At 38.3% G+C, this 20,965-nt stretch overlaps 1 protein-coding gene across 1 annotated transcript in view; it reads left to right on the forward strand.

The window, feature by feature from the left end:
- Positions 1 to 20,965, forward strand: part of TTN (titin) — a 501,281-nt gene that overhangs the window by 120,612 nt on the left and 359,704 nt on the right. The window contains exons 94-122 of the mRNA XM_078776713.1: positions 261 to 548; positions 672 to 959; positions 1,166 to 1,444; positions 1,628 to 1,906; positions 2,168 to 2,446; positions 2,622 to 2,909; positions 3,024 to 3,311; positions 3,404 to 3,691; positions 4,187 to 4,474; positions 5,136 to 5,423; positions 6,189 to 6,467; positions 6,788 to 7,066; positions 8,084 to 8,362; positions 8,622 to 8,909; positions 9,005 to 9,292; positions 9,419 to 9,706; positions 10,184 to 10,471; positions 10,787 to 11,074; positions 11,368 to 11,655; positions 11,944 to 12,231; positions 12,799 to 13,086; positions 14,131 to 14,271; positions 14,473 to 14,547; positions 14,663 to 14,941; positions 18,479 to 18,757; positions 19,269 to 19,556; positions 19,744 to 20,031; positions 20,203 to 20,490; positions 20,613 to 20,900. Coding sequence (XP_078632839.1) covers positions 261 to 548; positions 672 to 959; positions 1,166 to 1,444; positions 1,628 to 1,906; positions 2,168 to 2,446; positions 2,622 to 2,909; positions 3,024 to 3,311; positions 3,404 to 3,691; positions 4,187 to 4,474; positions 5,136 to 5,423; positions 6,189 to 6,467; positions 6,788 to 7,066; positions 8,084 to 8,362; positions 8,622 to 8,909; positions 9,005 to 9,292; positions 9,419 to 9,706; positions 10,184 to 10,471; positions 10,787 to 11,074; positions 11,368 to 11,655; positions 11,944 to 12,231; positions 12,799 to 13,086; positions 14,131 to 14,271; positions 14,473 to 14,547; positions 14,663 to 14,941; positions 18,479 to 18,757; positions 19,269 to 19,556; positions 19,744 to 20,031; positions 20,203 to 20,490; positions 20,613 to 20,900 — 7,920 coding nt within the window. The remainder of the gene's footprint in view (positions 1 to 260; positions 549 to 671; positions 960 to 1,165; positions 1,445 to 1,627; positions 1,907 to 2,167; positions 2,447 to 2,621; positions 2,910 to 3,023; positions 3,312 to 3,403; positions 3,692 to 4,186; positions 4,475 to 5,135; positions 5,424 to 6,188; positions 6,468 to 6,787; positions 7,067 to 8,083; positions 8,363 to 8,621; positions 8,910 to 9,004; positions 9,293 to 9,418; positions 9,707 to 10,183; positions 10,472 to 10,786; positions 11,075 to 11,367; positions 11,656 to 11,943; positions 12,232 to 12,798; positions 13,087 to 14,130; positions 14,272 to 14,472; positions 14,548 to 14,662; positions 14,942 to 18,478; positions 18,758 to 19,268; positions 19,557 to 19,743; positions 20,032 to 20,202; positions 20,491 to 20,612; positions 20,901 to 20,965) is intronic.

The following is a 20,965-nucleotide window of genomic DNA, read 5'->3' on the forward strand; positions in this document are numbered from 1 at the left end:
ACATCAAAAATGTTTTTGAACAGGTTTAAGTATTGTTGAATATCAGTCATTATTAGTTATATTTTATTAAGATAATTTTTTTGTTATGATTTTGTAGGACAAATAAATAATTGATGGCTTGTAGTTCTTGGCCATTACGTTTCATTGCAATTGTTCGTCAATTTATAGCATACCAAAACTGGAAGTTGTGGAAGTTTCACAAAATGAGAATTCAACAATTCACATTGTGATCCAATCCTATTTGAATTTTGTCATTTTAGAACGACCCATCCCACCGAAGTTTGTTGAACAACCTCTTGCTATAGAGGCAATGGCCGGTGAGGAAGTTGAACTGGAGTGCCATGTTATAGGCTCTTCCCCCATTAAATTTACGTGGACAAAGGATAACAGGGATATCAAGTCAGCTGGAAACTTCAAACTCAGATCCATCAACAGCACAGCTCTCATGGTCATTCTGAAGGTGGAGAAAGAAGATGCTGGTGTGTACACTTGTAAGGCTGTGAACAAAGCAGGATCCGACTTATGTGATGTCAAACTGGAAGTAAAAGGTTTGTTTGTTTGTTTGTTTGTTTTTGCAGTCATGAAAATACAACTGAGGAAATAACTTTGCAAGTCACATTTAAAGAGCTAATAAAATTGATTTTAAAAACATACATTTTATGATATTGCAGAGCAAATCGTTGCACCATCATTCGTCCGAAAGCTGAAGCCAACGAGGGAGGCCTTACATACAAAGGCTACCTTTAAGTGTCAACTTTCTGGAACACAGCCAATGAATATCCGTTGGTACAAAGATGGCAATGAAATCTTGAAAGGAGACAAATACACGGAAGGTTTTACAGACATGTATGCAACCTTAACCATTGCTCATTTGGAAGTGTCAGACAAAGGCAATTACACTTGTGAAGCAAACAACTCAGCTGGAAGTGAAGGCTGCTCAGCAGCTCTCTCTGTTTTAGGTGCGTAAGACATAACATCGGTTTCATGTCAGACCATGTTTTCATGCTGATATGATTTACTTTGTGTATCTTGCCCTTTTATTTGGTGTACCACATTTTTGTTATTTATTGCTGGGCTTTATGGAAATCATAAGATGATCCTTGCTCAAATTTTTCAACGCTATGCTGGTCCAGAATTAACTTAGAATCATGCAATCTTTTTGCAGAGCCTCCTTACTTTGTTGACAGCATCCACTCAGAAGAGGCCATTCAAGGAAGTTCTGTGAAATTTGTGGGAAAAATTGCTGGCAGTGAGCCATTTATGTTAAAATGGTACAGGAATGAAACTGAACTGAGGAGTGGCCGAGATTGCACGATAAGTTTCAGGAACATGGTCACAGCTCTGGTCCTAGATGCCGTAACTCCAGCAGCATCTGGCGTGTACACTTGTGAAGTGTCTAATCCAGCTGGAAAAGAAACTTGCAAAGCTGAACTGTTTGTCAAAGGTATGATTCTTAAATGTTTTGTCCTTTTGACTCTTAAGTATTTCAGAAAGGTAACGCACTCAACACCATAAATTTTAGCAAAAACATTAATGGGGACATAAATATTTCAATGAGACTCTAAAACAAGCAGGTGTCACAACCACTTTAATGTTTTCATTGTTTTCTACCCCGTTTTCTCAATAGAGCCAGCATGCTTCCGCAAGAAGCCGACGGATTTACAGGTTGTGGCTGGAAATAAGGCCAGAATAACATGTGGATTCTCTGGCACACCAGAAATTGATGTTCGTTGGTACAAAGATAACAGACTTGTAGAATCTAGAGGCAAGTTCCACATCGTCAGCAGCAGGAACGAGTCCACATTAGACATTTCCGGCTCAGAGAAAGGTGACAGCGGTTCCTTCAGCTGCAAGATTCAGAATGAAGCCGGAGAAGACATGTGCAGCACCACGCTCTCGATTCTGGGTCCGTATGCAAATCAGCTAAATTGTGCAACATCATTTGTGGGACGTTATTTTTAAATTTGTTGCCAATTGAATATTTGATTTATATTATAGATGAATATGCTTTAGGCTAAGTTAAATTCTACAATACATTTGACATTATAATCCTTTGCAAAGAGGAGTCACCTTCACTGTTTTGCTGCTTGGCCAAACAGGCAAGCAGATTGCTTGTATGTAATTATCGTCTCGAACCACTAACTAAGAAGGACATGTTTGTTTTTAGAACCGGCATATTTTGCAAAAGAGTTGGAAACCACTGAAGCTCTGGTGGGCAGCACTGTTGCCTTGGAGTGTGAGGTTGACGGCACACCTGAGATACAGGTCTCATGGTACAAAGGAGCCATGAAGATGCGACCCAGTGATAACTGCAAGATATCGCTGACAAACAATGTGGCTGTTTTGGCATTGAGAAATATTTCATTGGCTGACAGTGGCGAATATAGCTGCAAAGCTGTGAATACATACGGCAGCTCAGGAACAACAGCCGTCTTAAATGTATCAGGTGCGTCAAATGAAAATGAACGCATAAATATAATCGTAATTACATTTCTTCATTATTTTTCATGTTTGGCAATTTTCAATTGTTTGGATTTCAAAGAAATATACTGTATTGTGATGCACACAATATCACAAAGCAATGTTTGAATCACCAGCTCATCAATTTTGTTTTCTTTCAGAGAAAAAACATCCTCCTTCATTCACCAAAAAATTGAAAGATTCCGAGGCACCTGAAGCCTCTGCTTTTAAGTTTGATGTTCGTGTGACAGGAACTCCACCATTTGAGTTTATGTGGTACAAAAATGGTGTAGAGCTGTACAGCAATCATAACTGCATGATTACTGCTCAAGGAAATATTTCAATGCTTGAATTTCCTAGCATAGATCACTCTTGTGCTGGCCAGTATTCTTGTGAAGCAATGAATGCTGCTGGAAAAACATCTTGCAGTGCGGTGCTTAAGGCAACAGGTTTGTGAATTATATGAAGGAAAACATTATTTATATTTTTTATATACTATAAATCATCAGTAATCATATTATTTGGTCTTTACTGTTTCCCACTTGTGTTTTTTTTTTTCTTAGCGAGGAAAATGCCACCGATGTTTGAGAAAAAACTCAAAACAACAGAAGTGACAGAAGGCAGTTCTGTCGAACTGGAATGCATCTTGACAGGCTCATTGCCAATTGACATAACTTGGTCTCGGGGAAACCAAGATATCAAATCTGGTGGGAATTATAGAATCGATTTCGTTGATAATTTTGCACATCTCAACATCCTTAAGGCAGCAAAGAGTGATGGTGGAGTGTATAGCTGTGTTGCACGGAATGAGGTTGGAAGTGACATCTGCAGCAGCCAGATGATTATCAAAGGTACAGATAACTTTATAAATAATAGCATTTTCAGGTATGTAATAGAACATTCTTGTTGGATTGTACTTACTGATTTTTTTTTTATTGAACAGATCGTGCGTTTCATCCAACCTTTACAAGAAAACTTAAATATGTTGAAGCAGATCTGGGCTTACCAGCAGTCTTGGATTGCAAAGTATCTGGATCTTTGGACATGACGGTTTCCTGGTTTAAGGATGATCAAGAGATATTTGAAAGTGACAAGTTCAACATGACCTTCATAGATAGGACAGCCACTTTGACAATTTCTCGGGTAGACGTCCATGATAGGGGACAATACACCTGCAAGGTCGAGAATGTTGCAGGCACAGACAACTGCACTTCATCTTTAACAGTTGTAGGTAAGTGAGAAGCAGGCAAAAATGGATTGTTTGTTGGTATCCATGAAGCAACATTGTTGACTTTTGCAGGAGATATTTGTGCAATCTGCTGACCTTTCTGTTGCAAGGTCCATATCATGCGCTGCATGTTTGTAGGTTAAAAAATATTGATGTTACCTTTGCCTTCAGCAATACTCTGCTCTTGAATGTTTTTGAACACATTGCTATGAGCACTTCATTTTTGCTTCAATAGGCGGTAATTCCAAAATATTTTGTGAATTGTATTCAATTATATGATTTGCATACACTTACATGCAATTCATATGCATTTGATACACATTCATATAATATTTGTGACAAAGTTCCACAATGTATTATTTCATAACTTAGTTATTATAGCCATAAAAATAGTATAAAACGATGACATCGTTGTGCTTCAGTAAACTTATTGTTCAACAAGAGATACCTTTGAAAACTTGTTTCAGTTATATTTTAAATTATGACATCCTTTTGCAGATCGCACGCTTCCACCTTCGTTTACAAGGAGACTGAAAAAGCTTGAGGCAGATATGGGCTCCACTGCCATCTTGGATTGCAAAGTTTCTGGTTCAATGCCAATCAGTATTAGTTGGTACAAAGATGGAATGGACGTGTTTGCTGGGGAGAAACACAAGGTCACTTTCACAGACAGGACCGCCACCCTGACCATTCTGCACACAGATGTATCAGACAGAGGAAACTATACTTGCAAATCATCAAACATGGCTGGGTTGGAAACATGCTCTGCAATGCTCATGGTTGTAGGTATGTTGCAAGGCAAGACAAAGATAATCACATCACAGTATTGAAGCTCACGTGAGGGTATGATGTAATTAATTCAAACTTAAGGTAATGAAACAAAAGTAGCTGGGCAGTTCTGGAAGAGTGCATGCTCTGGGTTCTGTGTTTCTGGATGTGATTCATGATATCAGATGCAAAAGATGAATATTTTGATGGAATGTTCACAGAAAACGTTGCACCCAGGAAAACATGTCCTTCAGAGAGGACTTCAAACCCACTTTTGTCTATAAACCACATGAGTATGTAAAAAATATCCAATTAGAAGTTTCACAGGAGGATGCCCATACAATGCTGATATATATTATATCAGAGAATTTATATGTCGAACAAGACACAAGATGTTAATGAAATGGCGATGCAATAGCGATATGACAAGCCAAATTTAGTTTTTTACTTACTATAGTTATATTTATTTACACTAGATTAGGAGGTTATATATATATATATATATATATATATATATATATACTGATATTATTCAAAGGATGACACCTGCAATTGCCATTAAGCAATTTTTGGTGCGAAACCATAGGTGCATTTGTTGTGAGGTAAATATGACATTTTTATGTTTAAAGGACATGCTCTGAATTATAATATTCTCACTGATTTGTAAAATTATGTACAGATCGCACAGTTCCACCAAGCTTTTCAAGGAAACTCAAAAAAACAGAGGTCCAAGTGTACACCCATGTAACTTTTGACTGCTGCCTTTCTGGTACCATGCCAATGGTCATCTCCTGGTACAAAAATGATCATGAAATATTCGATGGAGATAACTACTCAGTGCAACTCATGGAGAAGACATCCACTTTGACAATTAATTCAGTGGAACTACCAGACACTGGCAATTACACCTGCAAAGCATCAAACTCTGCCGGCAGTAATTCTTCCTCTGCTCCACTGGTGGTTATAGGTGAGTTAAGTGTAGATATGATCTGGTAGTGAAGAAGAGTAATTGTCACCTATATGGTAGAATGGTATTTAGGCAATTATCTTTCATATTAACTGTTCCCCAATACAACTATTCCCTGGGAAGGCAATGGCAAACCACCCAGCATAACCCTTGCCATCAGTCTCTTTCTGCAAGACCAACGCTTTGTAAATAGCATTGATAATAATGATAACTCTTACATAATCTCATTTTGTCCATAATTTTTCTAATTTATTGGAATATATATATATATATATATATATTTTTTTTTTTTGATGAGGGCTCCAGTCATGGACTATATTATCCTCATCAAGGCCAGGCCTTAAATAAAATAACTGCATTGATAAATATTGAGAAAGAGAAATATAAGTGAGAGAATGTAAAGGTGAGGAGTGAAAATGAGTAAGAAAAGTGCATGATGAAAAGTGTATGATGTTTTTTTGCAAGAAAGAGAGATTGAAGCTAGACCGCTGTATTTACACATATGCTTCAGCACTAAAATGGTACTTGTGTTTTTGTATATTGTTGATATTGATCTCCAAAAAATACATTACCACAAAGCCCATTTTATTAGCCACTCATTTTCTTTTAGACAAAGCTCATAATATTCATTACTCCTTTTTATTTATAGTGTCTTATCCTTTCTTATTTGATGGCAAACCATGATGGCCTCTCGTCTTCACAGGAAGAATTTATAGATTCCACAAAGTGAGAACTCACTTTATACTTTATTTTGTGATTGTGCAGAGCCACCTGGATTTGTGGAATGCTTCAGAGGAGTGGAGGCAATTGAGGGTGCAACAGCAACGTTTACAAGTACCATCTCAGGCAGTGAACCACTCTTGGTAAAATGGTACCAAAATGGGCAGGAGATTTCCAGTGGCAGGAATTGTTCAATCAGCCTTGAGGACATGATTGCTGAGCTGAAGCTCAGTGCCTTGACACCAGCAGCGTCTGGAGATTATATATGTGAGGTGTCTAATCCTGTAGGAAAGGAAAGTTGCAAGGCCACTCTTTTTGTAAAAGGTTTGTCACCATGCAGTACTGAGGCTTCAAGTGGCACATTAGACAAATTCACATGAATATTCAAAGATTTTTCAATTGTCATAATCATAATAATATATCATAAATATGTCATAATCTGCAGAATTATATAGTGTTTTGTGCAGAATACAATGGAATAGTATCCTAACTAACATGTTTCCAAGTCGTATATAGTGTGGATACTACAATACATTGGCTTCCATTACAGCACATTATGCATATTACATGCACATTTGGCATTTGTCGACCTCTAAGAGAGACAATATGGAGCTAATTATTGAAACATGTCATTATTTTTGCAGAGCCAGCACACTTCCGCAAGAAGCCATCAGACCAACAGGTTGTGGCTGGCAATAAGGCCATCATCACATTTGTTTTTTCTGGAACACCAGACATTGACGTTCGTTTGTACAAAGATAACAAACTTATTAAACTTGGAGACAGGTTCCACCTCGTCAGCAGCAGGAATGAGTGCACTTTACAGATCTCAGACTCAGAGAAAGGTGACAGTGGGACCTACAGCTGCACAATTCACAATGAGGCTGGAAAAGACACCTGCAGCAGCACACTCTCCATTCTTGGTCAGTATTGAAATCTACATTGCTCATATTGTGCAACTTGTGTGAGCATGGATGGATGACACGACGAATATCTGAAAAGTTTCCACAAACATAAAGAAAGAAAAACATTGCTTCTTTTGCAATCAGAAGTGACACACAAACACTATACCTTCGTTATTCCTATGTAATTATAGCTTAGTTAACCGTCGTTTCCATTATAACCTCCGATGCAATGAAAACGATGCTTTTTGTTACCTGTGCCACCAAATGTGGATGGATGTTATGTGTTCACCCCTGTCTGTCTGTCTGTCTGTTTGTTTGTGAACAAGATATCTAAAAAAGTTGTGGACGGATTCGGACGAAATTTGACAGAGAGGTAGTGTCTGTGACACAGACGAAATTATTAGATTTTGGTGAAGATCCGGATTCGGATCCGGCTACTATAATTTTTAAAGTGATTCTTCACCATTGGGAGATGGGGCCAAAAACTATACAAAGCAGGATATCTCAAAAAGTTGTTGACGGATGATTTTGATTAAATGTTATTCTGTATTGTGATTTTCTGATCTACTCTGGGAACCAAAACGTAAACTGTTCACCTGGCGGAGGTATGCTCTCTACTGAGTGCCGTTCTAGTTTTTTATGTTACGGAAACTTTCACCTTTCTCACATCTATGAGTATGAGGTTCAATTTGGTGAATTAAACCCATCATATAGTGGTGTCTTCTCAAGAATGTATAACATGTTCTTCACAAAAGCATAAGCCATGATGCATAACTGCTGCAATTATCTTTCAAAAACCCATCCTCTCTTCACATTGAGCTTGCCATTCATCCCTTGGAGAAGATTGAAATCTTGTAATTTCAATTGTTTTTTTTGCTCTTTCATTTTTTATTGTATATATGATCAGCCAAGCTTCTATTCAGGAAACTACTCTAAATAAAGCTTTATTCCATTAATTTATTTTGAAAATCCCCAATACAGTGTTGATAATTTATGTGGGTCTTGAAAGACAGTTTTTTTTTCTTCTTATTTTAGAACCGGCCTACTTTATAAAAGAATTGGAAAGTACAGAAGCTCTGGCAAGCAGTACTGTGCACTTAGAGTGTGAGGTGGCTGGCACGCCTGAGATCCAGGTCTCATGGCACAAAGGAACCATGAAGATGAGAACCAGTGACAACTGCAAGATATCCCGGACAAACAACATGGGTGTTTTGGAATTGAGAGATATTTCCAATGCAGACAGTGGTGAATACAGCTGCAAAGCTGTGAATGCATATGGCAGCTCAGCAACAAAAGCTCTTTTAACTGTATCAGGTGTGTCAAGTGAAAACAAATGCAGAAAACAAATATATATAAATATATATTTTGCATTTGTTTTCATGTTTGCTTTTCAATCATGTTCACTTCAAAATACATATGAAAATACATGCAGTGGTATAACTGAAGTTAAACCTCTGCAGTAGTTTTCATTTTCACACTCTTTGAGAATGTTTTCATCTTCATGAAACATTTTGAGAAAATTTGATATTTCCTTCTATATCATCAAGTCATTTATTATTTTGTTTCCTTCCAGAGAAAAAACACCCTCCTTCTTTCACTAAAGAATTAAAAGACTCTCAGGCCGCTCAAGGTTCCTATGTGAAACTGCACTGCCATGTGACAGGAACACCTCCGTTTGATTTCACGTGGTACAAAGATGGTGTAAAACTATACAGCGATCATAACTGTTTAATCACCTCTCATGGGAGTGTTTCAATGTTGGACATTCCAGTTGTGGACTATTCTATTGCTGGTGAATATTCATGTGAAGTCACAAATCTCTTGGGCTCTATATCGAGTAGTGCAATGCTTCAAACAACAGGTTTGTCAAATATAGATTTCCACACGAATTATCACTGCCGTTTGTTATGAGTTCATGTAGTAACGAAATGTTGTGTACTTTTTATTTTTCACTAGAGAGGAGGATTGCTCCCCTCTTTGAAACAAAGATTGAGGCTACAGAAGTCACTGAAGGCGAGACAGTCAACCTGGAATGCATTGTGACGGGTTCCACACCCATTGATGTCACATGGTCCAAGAACAATAGGGATATCAAATCTGTTGGGAACTACAAAGTTTCCTATGCTGATAGTGTTGCTTGTCTTAGCATCCTTACAGCAAGCAAAACTGACAGTGGAATGTATGTGTGTGTGGCACATAATGAAGTTGGCAGTGACATCTGTAGTGGCCAAGTGGTTGTTAAAGGTACAGTTAGCATTGACATTCAAATATTTTTTTTTTGCAAATACAGATCTAATCAATATTTATATTGGGTTATTATTTTTTTATTTAAACTTTTCTGTGTTTGTCTTTTTGTGACGATCTGTACAGACCGCTCATTCTTGCCATCTTTCACGAGAAAACTACAAGGTTCTGAAGTCAACTTGCACTCTGATGTGATATTGGATTGTAAGATAGCAGGCACTTTGCCTATGGCCATCTCCTGGTTCAAAGGAAGCAAGGAAATTTTCTCAGGGAAAAAGTACAAAATGGACTTCATGGATAGAACAGCCTCCCTTACAATCTCTGATGCTGAATTTCCAGATAAAGGAAACTACACGTGCAAAGCATCAAACTCAGCTGGTACCAGTTCCTGCACTGGTTCTCTGCGGGTTGTAGGTGTGTACTTGTGAGGATGGTTGTAAATATAGCTGATTGATTGCATTTTGTATTAGCCTGAAGGTTGATACACATGCATATCATATCAGCAATACCAGTTGTAGGATTTCTTATCCATCAGGTCAACTTAATTTTCTACTGAAATTTGATTATAATCATTAGAAAAAATATAAAGGAAAAAGCAGAGGTTTCCATTGATCCTATTTTAAGAAAATAGTAAAGACAAATTCCATGTGTTTATGGATGTATGAGGGGGCATTCAAAAGGATGTATGAATGAGATACTCACGATAGTCCAAGACACACCAAGGTTTTTTAAATTTTCAATACACAGGTATGTATGATCATTAAGAAAATATTTTTATTTACAGTTTGTTCTACTTTTTTTATCGTGTCTTGGATGTCCGTATGTCGTTTGTAGAACCATTTGAATGCCCCACTTAGGATATTGTGCTGATGTGATACCCGTTTTGCACAGATCCCACAATTGCACCAAGTTTTATCAAGAAACTTAGGAAGGTTGAGACAAATTTGAGCACACCTGCCGCAATGGATTGCAAGGTTACGGGAAGCTTTCCCATGAGCGTGTCTTGGTACAAGGAAGATTTTGAAATTTTTGATGGACACTTGTACAAACTGCACTTTGTAGATGCAATGGCCAGCCTTACCATTCCACACACTGAAATTGCCAATGCAGGCATCTATTCATGCAAGGCATCAAACTCAGCCGGCAGTGATCTATGTTCTGCGGCTCTGGTTGTCAAAGGTGTGTGATACAAATATGAAAGAGTTCTTGAAAATACTTTTTCTGGGTTAGTTACAATATCTTAAATAACTACTGCATGTGCTTTAAATAAAAACCAATATTATTGATCATTATGTCATAAAAGTGAGAATAGATTTCTACAAAAGTGTTTCAATAAGGATTATGCTGCCATAATGAGTAATGCAAAAGTGTTCCCAACAAGAGTGATATTGGTAACAGATTTAAAATATATAGCTACATAATATTGAAGCATCATTTATATATATATATATATTGCACATGTAATTTTGATTATAATTGCACCATTGTGCACAGATCCGACTGTTCCTCCGTCCATCACAAAGAAGCTCAAGAAAACGGAGGTGGACCTCAACTCTTCTGTGGCCCTAGAATGTAGCATTTCTGGATCGTTGCCCATCACAATCTCTTGGTTCAAAGACGGTGTGGAGATTGAAGATGAAGAAACATATCGGATGAGTTTCATTGACAGGACAGCCAGTCTCAAAATCATGAATGCTGCACAGTCTGACAAGGGAACCTATATGTGCAAGGCAATGAATTCAGCTGGAACTGTGACATGCACAGCCATGCTCATTGTTATAGGTATGTGGGCTGAGATCTTATAATTCTTAGTAACACAAACTATTAGCTAAATCGTTTTAATTGTTTTTAGTTATTCATCTGAGTTTTTATCAATTGTTTTTACCTATTTGCAACCATTTCAATCAAGTGTTGCTAACATTAATTGTTTGTAAAAATTACAAAGTTTATTTTTTATGTCAACTAAAATTTAAAAACTCTATTGAGCAAAGTGACTTGTGTACAGTTATTACTTGATGTTTGCTGAAACAGCATAATTGTACAAGCATGTAATTTTATGTCAATTTTGTGCACAGATCGAACAATCCCACCAACATTCATGAAGAAACTTCGACAAATCGATGCCGATGTGAACTCCTGTCCGGTTTTTGAGTGTAAAGTGTCAGGCACCTTGCCAATTTCAATTAGTTGGTACAAAGGGAATGTGGAGATCTTCCATGAAGAAAAGTATAGGTTGAGTTTTGCAGATTTTACTGCCAGCCTTACCATTATTCAGACAGACCCAACTGACAGAGGGAACTACACTTGCAAAGCTGCCAATGCTGCTGGTAGCATCATCTGTACTGCACCACTTATGATTATTGGTGCGTAACCAACATTCCACAGATACTTTTGTAAACCATTATGATCGTATGTTGTATCAACCTGAATATGGATGCACGTACATATCATACATGGTGCACATGAGTTCTGAGTAATGTCAATCTTATTTAGTTATGCTATTAAATTGATTGCGAGCATTTCTAATAATATTAGTAATGCTTTTATCCACACCTAAATTCATTTAACTTTATCATCAGCAATGTTTGCAATTGTTGAAGATGGGATTTGTTTTCTGACAGACAATATAATTCATTCATTTTTGCATACAGATCGAACAGTTCCTGTCTCCTTCATAAAGAAACTGAGAAAAACAGAGGCAGAATTAAATGCTTCTGCAGTTCTTGAGTGCAAAGTTTTTGGCACATTGCCAGTGGACATTGCTTGGTACAAGGACAATGTCGAGGTCTTTCATGGGGAGATGTACAGGATGAGTTTCACAGACATGACAGCAAGCCTCACCATTGTACAGACGCAAGCACTGGACAAAGGAAACTACACCTGCAAAGCCACAAACAAAGTCGGAAGTGATATGTGCTCTGCACCACTTATTATCATAGGTGTGTTAGAACTCTGTATCCTTGATTCAGAAAAGCCAATATGATAATGTGTTGTCTCAGCAGCAGTAGATATCCAGGGCAATACTATTGCCAACAACAAATTATATTGGATACAAATTGGTATCGGTTTTGTAATCGCCTGCAAATTGTAGCATGGATCAAGTAATATCTCATGACAAATTGTACAGTAGTGCAACCTGTGGTTCCCCTTTTACAGATGCAAAATTTTAGTTGCACATGGAGTACATTTTAAATTGATTTTAATAGTTATTTACATGATTGCTTTACATCGAGAATTGTGTCAACCTAATATATCAAATCATTGTGAAAACAGTTTGTGATCATGTGGAAACTGCTTTATTGATGCAGTTTTGTTTGTTTGCAGAAACCCCCAACTTGTTTTATTTATGTGAGCTTACTTAGTGAGCTCTTAAAGTAATGAAATATATAAAAAAAATCACAAGTTGTGCAGAACAATTTGTCTATTATAGTGTAGATTAAAGTATTTTTAAATGGTATAATTGAAAAAGTCTTTATAGTCACTGACAGCTTTGATTTTATGCGCAGATCGAACAGTTCCAGTATCGTTTATAAAGAAACTTAGAAGATCTGAGGCACAACTGAACTCACCATTGGTACTTGAGTGCAAAGTCTTTGGTACAACGCCGGTGGATATTTCCTGGTACAAGGGCAACGTGGAGATCTTCCATGGGGAGAAATACAGGATGAGTTTTGATAACATAACAGCGAGCATCACAATTGTTCAGACACAGACTTCTGATTGTGGAAACTACACCTGCAAAGCCAGCAACAAAGCTGGAAAAGATACTTGCTCTGCACCAGTCACGATAATAGGTGTGTAAGAAACATGCCAGACTTCCCGTGGCAAAGCCACTGTGATTATATGATGTACAGGCCTGAAGGCAGATACACATGTAATCATTTTGGTGACTACGGTTTCTTGAAGTCGGGCATGTGGGCTCTTTGAATGCTTTTATTTAATAAAAAAACGTTATTTGATGCTTGATTGTATGTAACCAGCATTGCAAAATATGCACACTTTGAAACTATGGCATAATAACATGAATTTATGTTATAAACTGCTGTGAGGCATGACATATTTTCTTTGAACACTTTGTTCGATCCTCCAGGAGGGCAAAGTCATGCACAATCAGAAGTTGTCATACCCAAGAATGGTGTAGTTTGCTTTTCATTTTATTTCCTTTCATTTAAAACAACAAAATATTTTAATCATTTTTTTCACAATTATTTTGGCTGCTAGGCATGCAGGTCATGCATACCCTCTATTCCAGCATCCTATAATCATATATTGAGGAACTGTCTTAGAACTACATCTAGTTAAAGGAAAACCGCTACTCTTCTTTATAAGACCTTTCCTGGTTTACAGCTGACATGAAAATCTGATGCTATGACCACCAGCGACTTTTTAATAGGTCTCCTATTAACATTGATTTGTTATACTCATATTGTCGACTAACACAGAGAGTGTCTATTAATGTTGGCTTTTCAATCAATAATATTTTTTAATGTTGGTTATTAATGTTCGTTAATTTGGTCATTGCCATCCTTTATATCTCACCTGCTGGCTTTAATTTGTGGATATTAAATATCCCACAATGTCCTTCGCTAAGAGTAGGCGAGCTATCGCTGGCACCTAGGCCAAATTCTAAATTCCTGCACACTCAGTCGAGCATCCTGCATTGGAGTGGAGATCCGTCCAGGAATGTAACCCTCATCAATAAATTATTTTTGGCAGAACTGACACTCTGTTTCCAGCCTGGTGCACAGACAGACAGACATCCTTTTTTTCCCTTTTTTTTAACACCTAGTGAAATAATATGCTGCAGTTGCTTAGTAAAGTATTTTTGTTGCCTATAGAAATTCCAGAGGCCAGAGAGGAAGATGAAGAGGAAGAGGAAGAAGAATTTGAAGAACCATCTGAGGAATCAACATTACAGCTTAAGAGTGTTGTAACAGAAACTGAATCAACTGAATCACTTACATCACGGATGTCAACAGGTTTGTAAAAGTGTGGGTTCAAAAGGATGAAATATAATGAATTTGTATTGGAACCAATCAATACAAGCGCATTGTATTCCCTAATTTAAATGAGTGAAATTTCCCTTTTTTCTTTTTCTTTTTTGGACTGTATGCATTGCAATTTTCTAAGTCTTGAAATGGGATGGGATGATTGTTTGTTTTGATAACTTTTTTTTATAGAACCCCCAGCAACTAAACTTCAAGAGTTCCAAAGAGATGAAATTGATGTTTTATCAACCGGCATAGTTTCCGGAGGTTTGTTAAGAAACTGCATATGTCTGTGTGCAACCTTTTTAAGTTTCACATCTGACTTTTTTGCTTTTTGTTTGGATTCTTTTCCTAATAACATTAATACTGTTTTATTTAACAGAACCAGCAATCTTCCAAAAGAAACTGCAAGACATATCTCAAAAAGCTGGGGATGTGGCAGTCTTTACCTGCTCCTTCAGTGGAACTTCAAATATCAGTGTTGTTTGGCTAAGACAGAACATGGAACTTGAGAACAGCCACAAGTACAACATTATCAACAAAGAAACATCTGCAACATTGGAGATTGCAAATGTCCGTAAATCAGACGAAGGATCCTACCAGTGTAGAATTCAGAATCGTTTCGCACAAGATTTCTGCTTTGCAACACTATCAGTTACAGGTGCATACATTATATTTTACTCATTTGTCATTGCATTTAAAACATTCTGTAACTCCTTAATACCTATATTGTTCAATAACTTAAGTATATGTATATATATATATATATATATATATATATATATATATATATATATATATATATAAATATTGTTGCGGCCCTCTACGCCGGCCTTCTTCCCCTTTTCAAGGGGGGTTAATCCCCTTGTCTTTACTGGGCCTGGCGGAACCGAGACTTATTACGTCCCTCCCGGACACACGCAGCGTAGGGTTTCGGGACTACTTTTCGCTCGTACCTAATTCCCCGCGCTGCCCTGGGAGCGAGGAAACAAGCCTCGCACGAACCACGTGTGGTTGGAGTATGCTGAGCGGATTGCGTACACGTTGTCCGCGCAGTCTTACTTAGTGGAACCCGATTGGAGCGATCTTATTCGTGCCACACTTAGTCAAATGGAGAAACCACAGAAACGGTCGAATCAGGAAGAAAGGAAGAACAAATGGGTTTAATTATTCCCACACGTATATACAGGTTCAAGGACGAAGAGACACAGAGCAATCCTTAAGCAGTCTTAACTTATCCCTGGGACAACGGGCCCGTCTCACACTCACACAGGGAATTGCAGAAGGGCAGGTGTTCCCCAACGCGTCGAGAGATGGTCCCCGTCCGGCTCTCCACGGTCCCTGGCACGTCCCGCGAAGATGGTGGCAGGCGAAGGCAGGGACTCGTAGCGCGTCTCTCGTACAAACAGATGATGTGGCGGAACGGTAGAGGGCGGACTTTAGCGTGGCTGGCGGTTACTCAGCCTTGCTCACTCAGTTACTCAGTCTACTCAGTCTGAAATGCACTGTATTCATTCTAAGCGCTTCTGGCTGCGCCCAGGGGTGCCGCCAGGGATTTTGGGCCCCATGAAAAGATATCACAATGGGCCCCTATGAAGCATGTGCGCACATTTTTACCTAATGTTCTCATAATTTTTAGGGCCGCTGTCAGTGCAGGGCCCTTGGAATCATCCTAACTTCCCCCCCCCCCCCCCTTACGGCACCCCTGGCTGCGCCCGTGTATATGTAGCGGCCAACTCCTCTTCTTCTATACACTCCGAGCTGGTTAGCGCGCGCGTTCTTGTGCAAGTTCGTCAAGTTCATCAGCTTTCACCGCTTATCAAGTTATTTCGCCAATCCTTTTGCCGCAAGTCCTCTGCTGTAAGCCCTGCGTTCCTCTGCGAGTCCTGGCATGCACGTTCTTCTCATTAAGTGTTCCCGCGCTAGTCCTCTGTTCCTCTGCGAGTCCTGGCGTGCAAGTCCTTCTCATTAAGTGTTCCCACGCTAGTCCTTTATCTTTCTCTCTCACAGCAAGTCCTCTCATACAAGTCCTCCCGAGGGCTTTCGCGCAGCCGGTTTTATAGCTACGCCCCCCGAACCTTCTGGAACTCACCTGACTCTTCTCACCACGCCCTCTGACGCCACGCCGCCGTCACCACCTCCGAGCTCTGATTGGCGGCTCGTGATTACCGTCATCGCTTCTGCCGCTCCACCCTCGACTCCGCCCCGACCTTCCTAGGCCTGCCTCGTGTTAACTCGCCCAATGATCAACCAATGCTTAGCAAACTGGATCGAGGCTAGGGTGGCTGGAAAATCGGTGGCAAGTAAGGCCTATTCTCCTGGCTCCTACTCAACGCAGAAGTAACACTGGAAAAGGACTAAGCTTACAAATACTAAGACATAACGATACTATCGCGAGGCTACATGTTGCTTGTGTGACTAACTATGGGGGACAGACTTTAACCTTTATTAAACTCACTTGACAGACTCAAAACCGCAACAATATATATATATATATATATATATATATATATATATATATATATATATATATATATATATATATATATATATATACAGACAACTTCTCTTCTCAGAGGTCTGCATGTCGGTAAAAATGTCTTCTTGAAATTGATATTAGTCAAATAATGTAAAAATATTGGGTTATTTCGATTACATTTTTGACAACAATTGTACTTCTCGTTCTATCTGCTTCTCAAGTGGAGACAATTTTTACAGTTACATGAAAGTTTCTTCCAAAGCTAAGAATACCGGATCGGATCTCTCCTGTGAATTCTCATTTGCTCCCCTGTGTTGTTGATCGTATTAGTAATCCATTCCCTTGTCTTCTTAATCATCATTATGATGGGTGCTCCTGTGATATCGATATTGAGATTGTTTGCCTTGGCCCTAGGCTAGCCTGTTTGAGTCTTATTCAAGACACTTTATCACTCTATTCTCCTTTGCTTCCTCTTTTCATGCTTTCTTTCCATCATACCTTTCCCTTTTCTTTGCAAAACTCCTCAAAAAGTGAAAAAATAATTTACACGAAAAAAAACAAACTCAAACTCATTCTGCCCTGTTGTTTTCCTTTTCCTCCTCATTACTTCTTTCTTTTTATTTATTGCTTATGGAACTAATTGCTTATTTGTTATATTCAAAACTTCTTTTAAATGTTATTTTGAAAGGCTTCATCTTACTTTACACTGTTTCCCACTTTTTCTGTTCCCTCTCTATTTGGCTCACAAACCTGTGACCTGTGTCCTTTTGTTGTGACCCTACACCTTTACTTAAATTTGTGCCTTCGATAACACTTCCTTTCAACCTGGTTGTGATGTCTGTCTTCATCTGATAGAGCTTGGAATACTGAATCTGCTCTTGATCTGTGTGCAACCTTTTAAAATTACCAATATGATAATTGTATTGGAGATTAATATACAATGCCATAACCCAACCCTAACCCTAACAATTCATTCTGCCCAACCAGCAATCGACCAATAACCCAACCCTAACCCCAATCACGTGTACTGTGCCCCTCCTCACCCCATGCCCACTGCCCTATTTACTCCTCCAACCCCATAACAACTGTGGTCTACCAATGTTTTCAGTCTCTGATCTAATATTACAATATTTCCATTCAGATAACTAACTGTTGCCGCTCCAGACATTGTATGCATATTGGAAACGTTCTTCTCACAGGATGTCTCCAATTCTTCTGTGTCTCTCCCCAGATATTTTCTCTTCCATAATGACAAGCTCCACACCCTTCCAATGGTGGTGTTTCCACAGTCTATGTCAATAACTCAATTCCCCATTGCAAATTGTCCACACCGACCTTTCTAGCCTTCTGGAATAACTTGTCCATTTGTTGTGACCCTATGGCTTTACTTAAATTTGTGCCTTCAGTATAACACTTTTCTTCAACCTGGTTGCAATGTCTGTCTTCATTTGTCAAGGGATCTTACTGCCCGTTTGTTGCCTTTTTACCCTCTACCATCTCATTTTTCCATAAGTCTCAACGTGTGAAGAAGGGAAAAAATCATTTTCATTACGATAGGTTTTCCTGGATTGTAACTATTAATCCTCAGCTTGAACGTGCTCATTTATATTACATTGTGGGTTTGTTTAGATTGCTGATTATTTTTCTATTCAATATATAGCATGTAGAGCCTTGCATATATTTGTATAAACGTTTAATTTGCTAACTTTGATTCTTCAGACCTTCCTCGCTTTGTAAGACAATTGACCCCAATGTCTACAAACGTTGGGGGCACTATACGCTTGGAGTGTGAGGTGGATGGGACGCCTGACTTCTTGGCTTCATGGTACATGGATGATGAGCATCTCAAATCAAGTGCAAATCGGCGAATTAGCTTCAGGAACAACGTTGCTGTATTGGACTTGAAGGATCTGAAAGCAGCAGATTCAGGGAAATACTCTTGTGTAGTGGAAAACAGTGCTGGATCTGCTACCTCATCAACCCAAGTTACAGTCACAGGTGAATTCATGAATATATTAAAATGAAATACATACTGAAGATTTTTTTATATTTGCTAAAAATCGAGTATACCATACATTACACAACACTTTCGGCTACTCTGCAATGTAAATCTTGCTGACTTTTTACATTATGACCAAGTAGCTTGGGTTTGTGACCTGCTACCTAATACTTTTGAATATGGCATGTATATATATATTTTGAATATATGTATATTTGAATATATGAATATATGTATATATATATGTATATATATATGTATATATATATATATATATATAATATTTTTCTTTTTTTGTTAATTAATAGGTCATTTCATTTATGTCCTATTGGACAATTTTCTTGCAACCGTTACCATTTCCAGCTTGAACAATAGTTCAATAAATATGACCTCTGAATAAATTTCAATAAAGCTAATAATAAATTTATTGTGACCCTAAAGCTGAATAAACTTCAATAAATTTATGCTGTTTGTTTTTTTTGTGAGAACTTTATGCTTTCCCTTCCACAGTGCTGAAAACTCCACCTACTTTTACTCAAGAACTGAAAAATCTTGAAGTTACAGAAGGAGACTCAGCTAAAATGTACTGCCTTGTAACAGGCACATCACCATTCACTTCCACCTGGTTTAAGAACGGTGTCGAGTTAACAGAAGCGGATCAGGTGTACATGTCCTTTGAAGGAAATACAGTTTCTCTTGAGATCCCCAAAGCTCTGATGTCCCACACAGCCTTTTACAGTTGCCAAGTTTCAAATTACGCAGGAAAAGTCACAACAGAGGCCAAATTGGACATAAAAGGTGTGTTGCAGTCTTTTCCACCTAAGGATGTTTTAAAGTATCGGAAAGTCAAATACCATAACTGTTCTCGATTTTTTTCCATCTCTGAAGAAAAATCTGATTCCAGCCTTGGTCCAGTTTCTTTCTTATAATCTGTCGATAGGTGAATCTAATTCTATCCTTTGTTTTTCTTTTGTGTTTATTGTAGCACGTAAACTCCCACCAGTGTTTGATCAAAAACTGGCCCAGGAGACCATCATCGTTGGAGAGAAGGTAGAACTGCAATGTCACGTGACAGGTTCCATGCCCATTAAGGTGTCTTGGCTGAAAGACAACAAAGGGATTAAATCTGGTTCCAAGTACAAAATGCATTTTTGGGACAATGCACCATCTTTGATCATAGCTAATGCTGAGAAAGAGGATGCTGGAATCTACATGTGCAAAGCTTCCAATGATGCCGGGCATGACATGTGCTGTGCACCTTTATCTGTGAAAGGTAGACGTTTAAATTTATTCTCTTCAGCAAAGTCTTCATTAGGCAATACAATGTGCTCTGATCAGATAATTATTTGTTGCTTTCTTCTGTCACTTATGTTGATTTGGAATGTGAATATATTTTCCATAATATTGTAGCTAGAGCTTCATACTTTATCTTGTGATTTTGTAGAACGCAAAGTTCCACCCTCCTTCACAAGAAGAATGAAAGATGCTGAGGCTATCGAAGGATCTCCAGCCAAACTTCAGTGCTATGTTACGGGCTCAGCACCATTCAAAGTATCCTGGTTGCAGGATAAAGAAGAACTTACCAGTGGAGATAATATTGAGTTATCATTTGAGGACAACATCGCTTCACTTGAAATCAAAGCTGTAGAGAAACTCAATCAAGCAAAATACACTTGCAAAGTCTCGAATGAAGCTGGAAGTGTTAATTGCAGCGCTAGCATTACAGTGCAAGGTTTGTACAATTCATGTGCACAACTCAATTTTTATGGATGATTTGATGATAAGGATTAATGTTTTTATTTGCATTTATCATTGTTTACTTTTAACATACATCTTTATGATTTATATGTGTAGAGTGCAAAGCTCCTCCAGTGTTTGAACAACAACTGGAGCCAGTAGAAGTGACAACTGGTCACATGGCTGAGCTTGAGTGTCACGTGACTGGTTATTCTCCAATGAAAGCCTCCTGGAGCAAGGATGGAAAAGTGATCCGGTCGGGTGGGAGCTATCGAATAGCGTTTGTGAACAACACAGCGCGACTTGTTATCAGCAAAGCAGAGAAGACAGATACTGGCCTGTATACATGTAAAGTGACTAATGAAGTTGGCAGTGAATCAAGTACCTCCACCCTTAGAGTAAAAGGTATTATATCTGAAGTGTGGGATGGGCTTAAATTGAAAGAATTAATGGGCCTTGATAATCTTTTT

The sequence above is a fragment of the Myxine glutinosa genome, chromosome 1, assembly GCF_964187855.1.
Source record: "Myxine glutinosa chromosome 1, kmMyxGlut1.1, whole genome shotgun sequence".
Taxonomy (NCBI): domain Eukaryota; kingdom Metazoa; phylum Chordata; class Myxini; order Myxiniformes; family Myxinidae; genus Myxine; species Myxine glutinosa.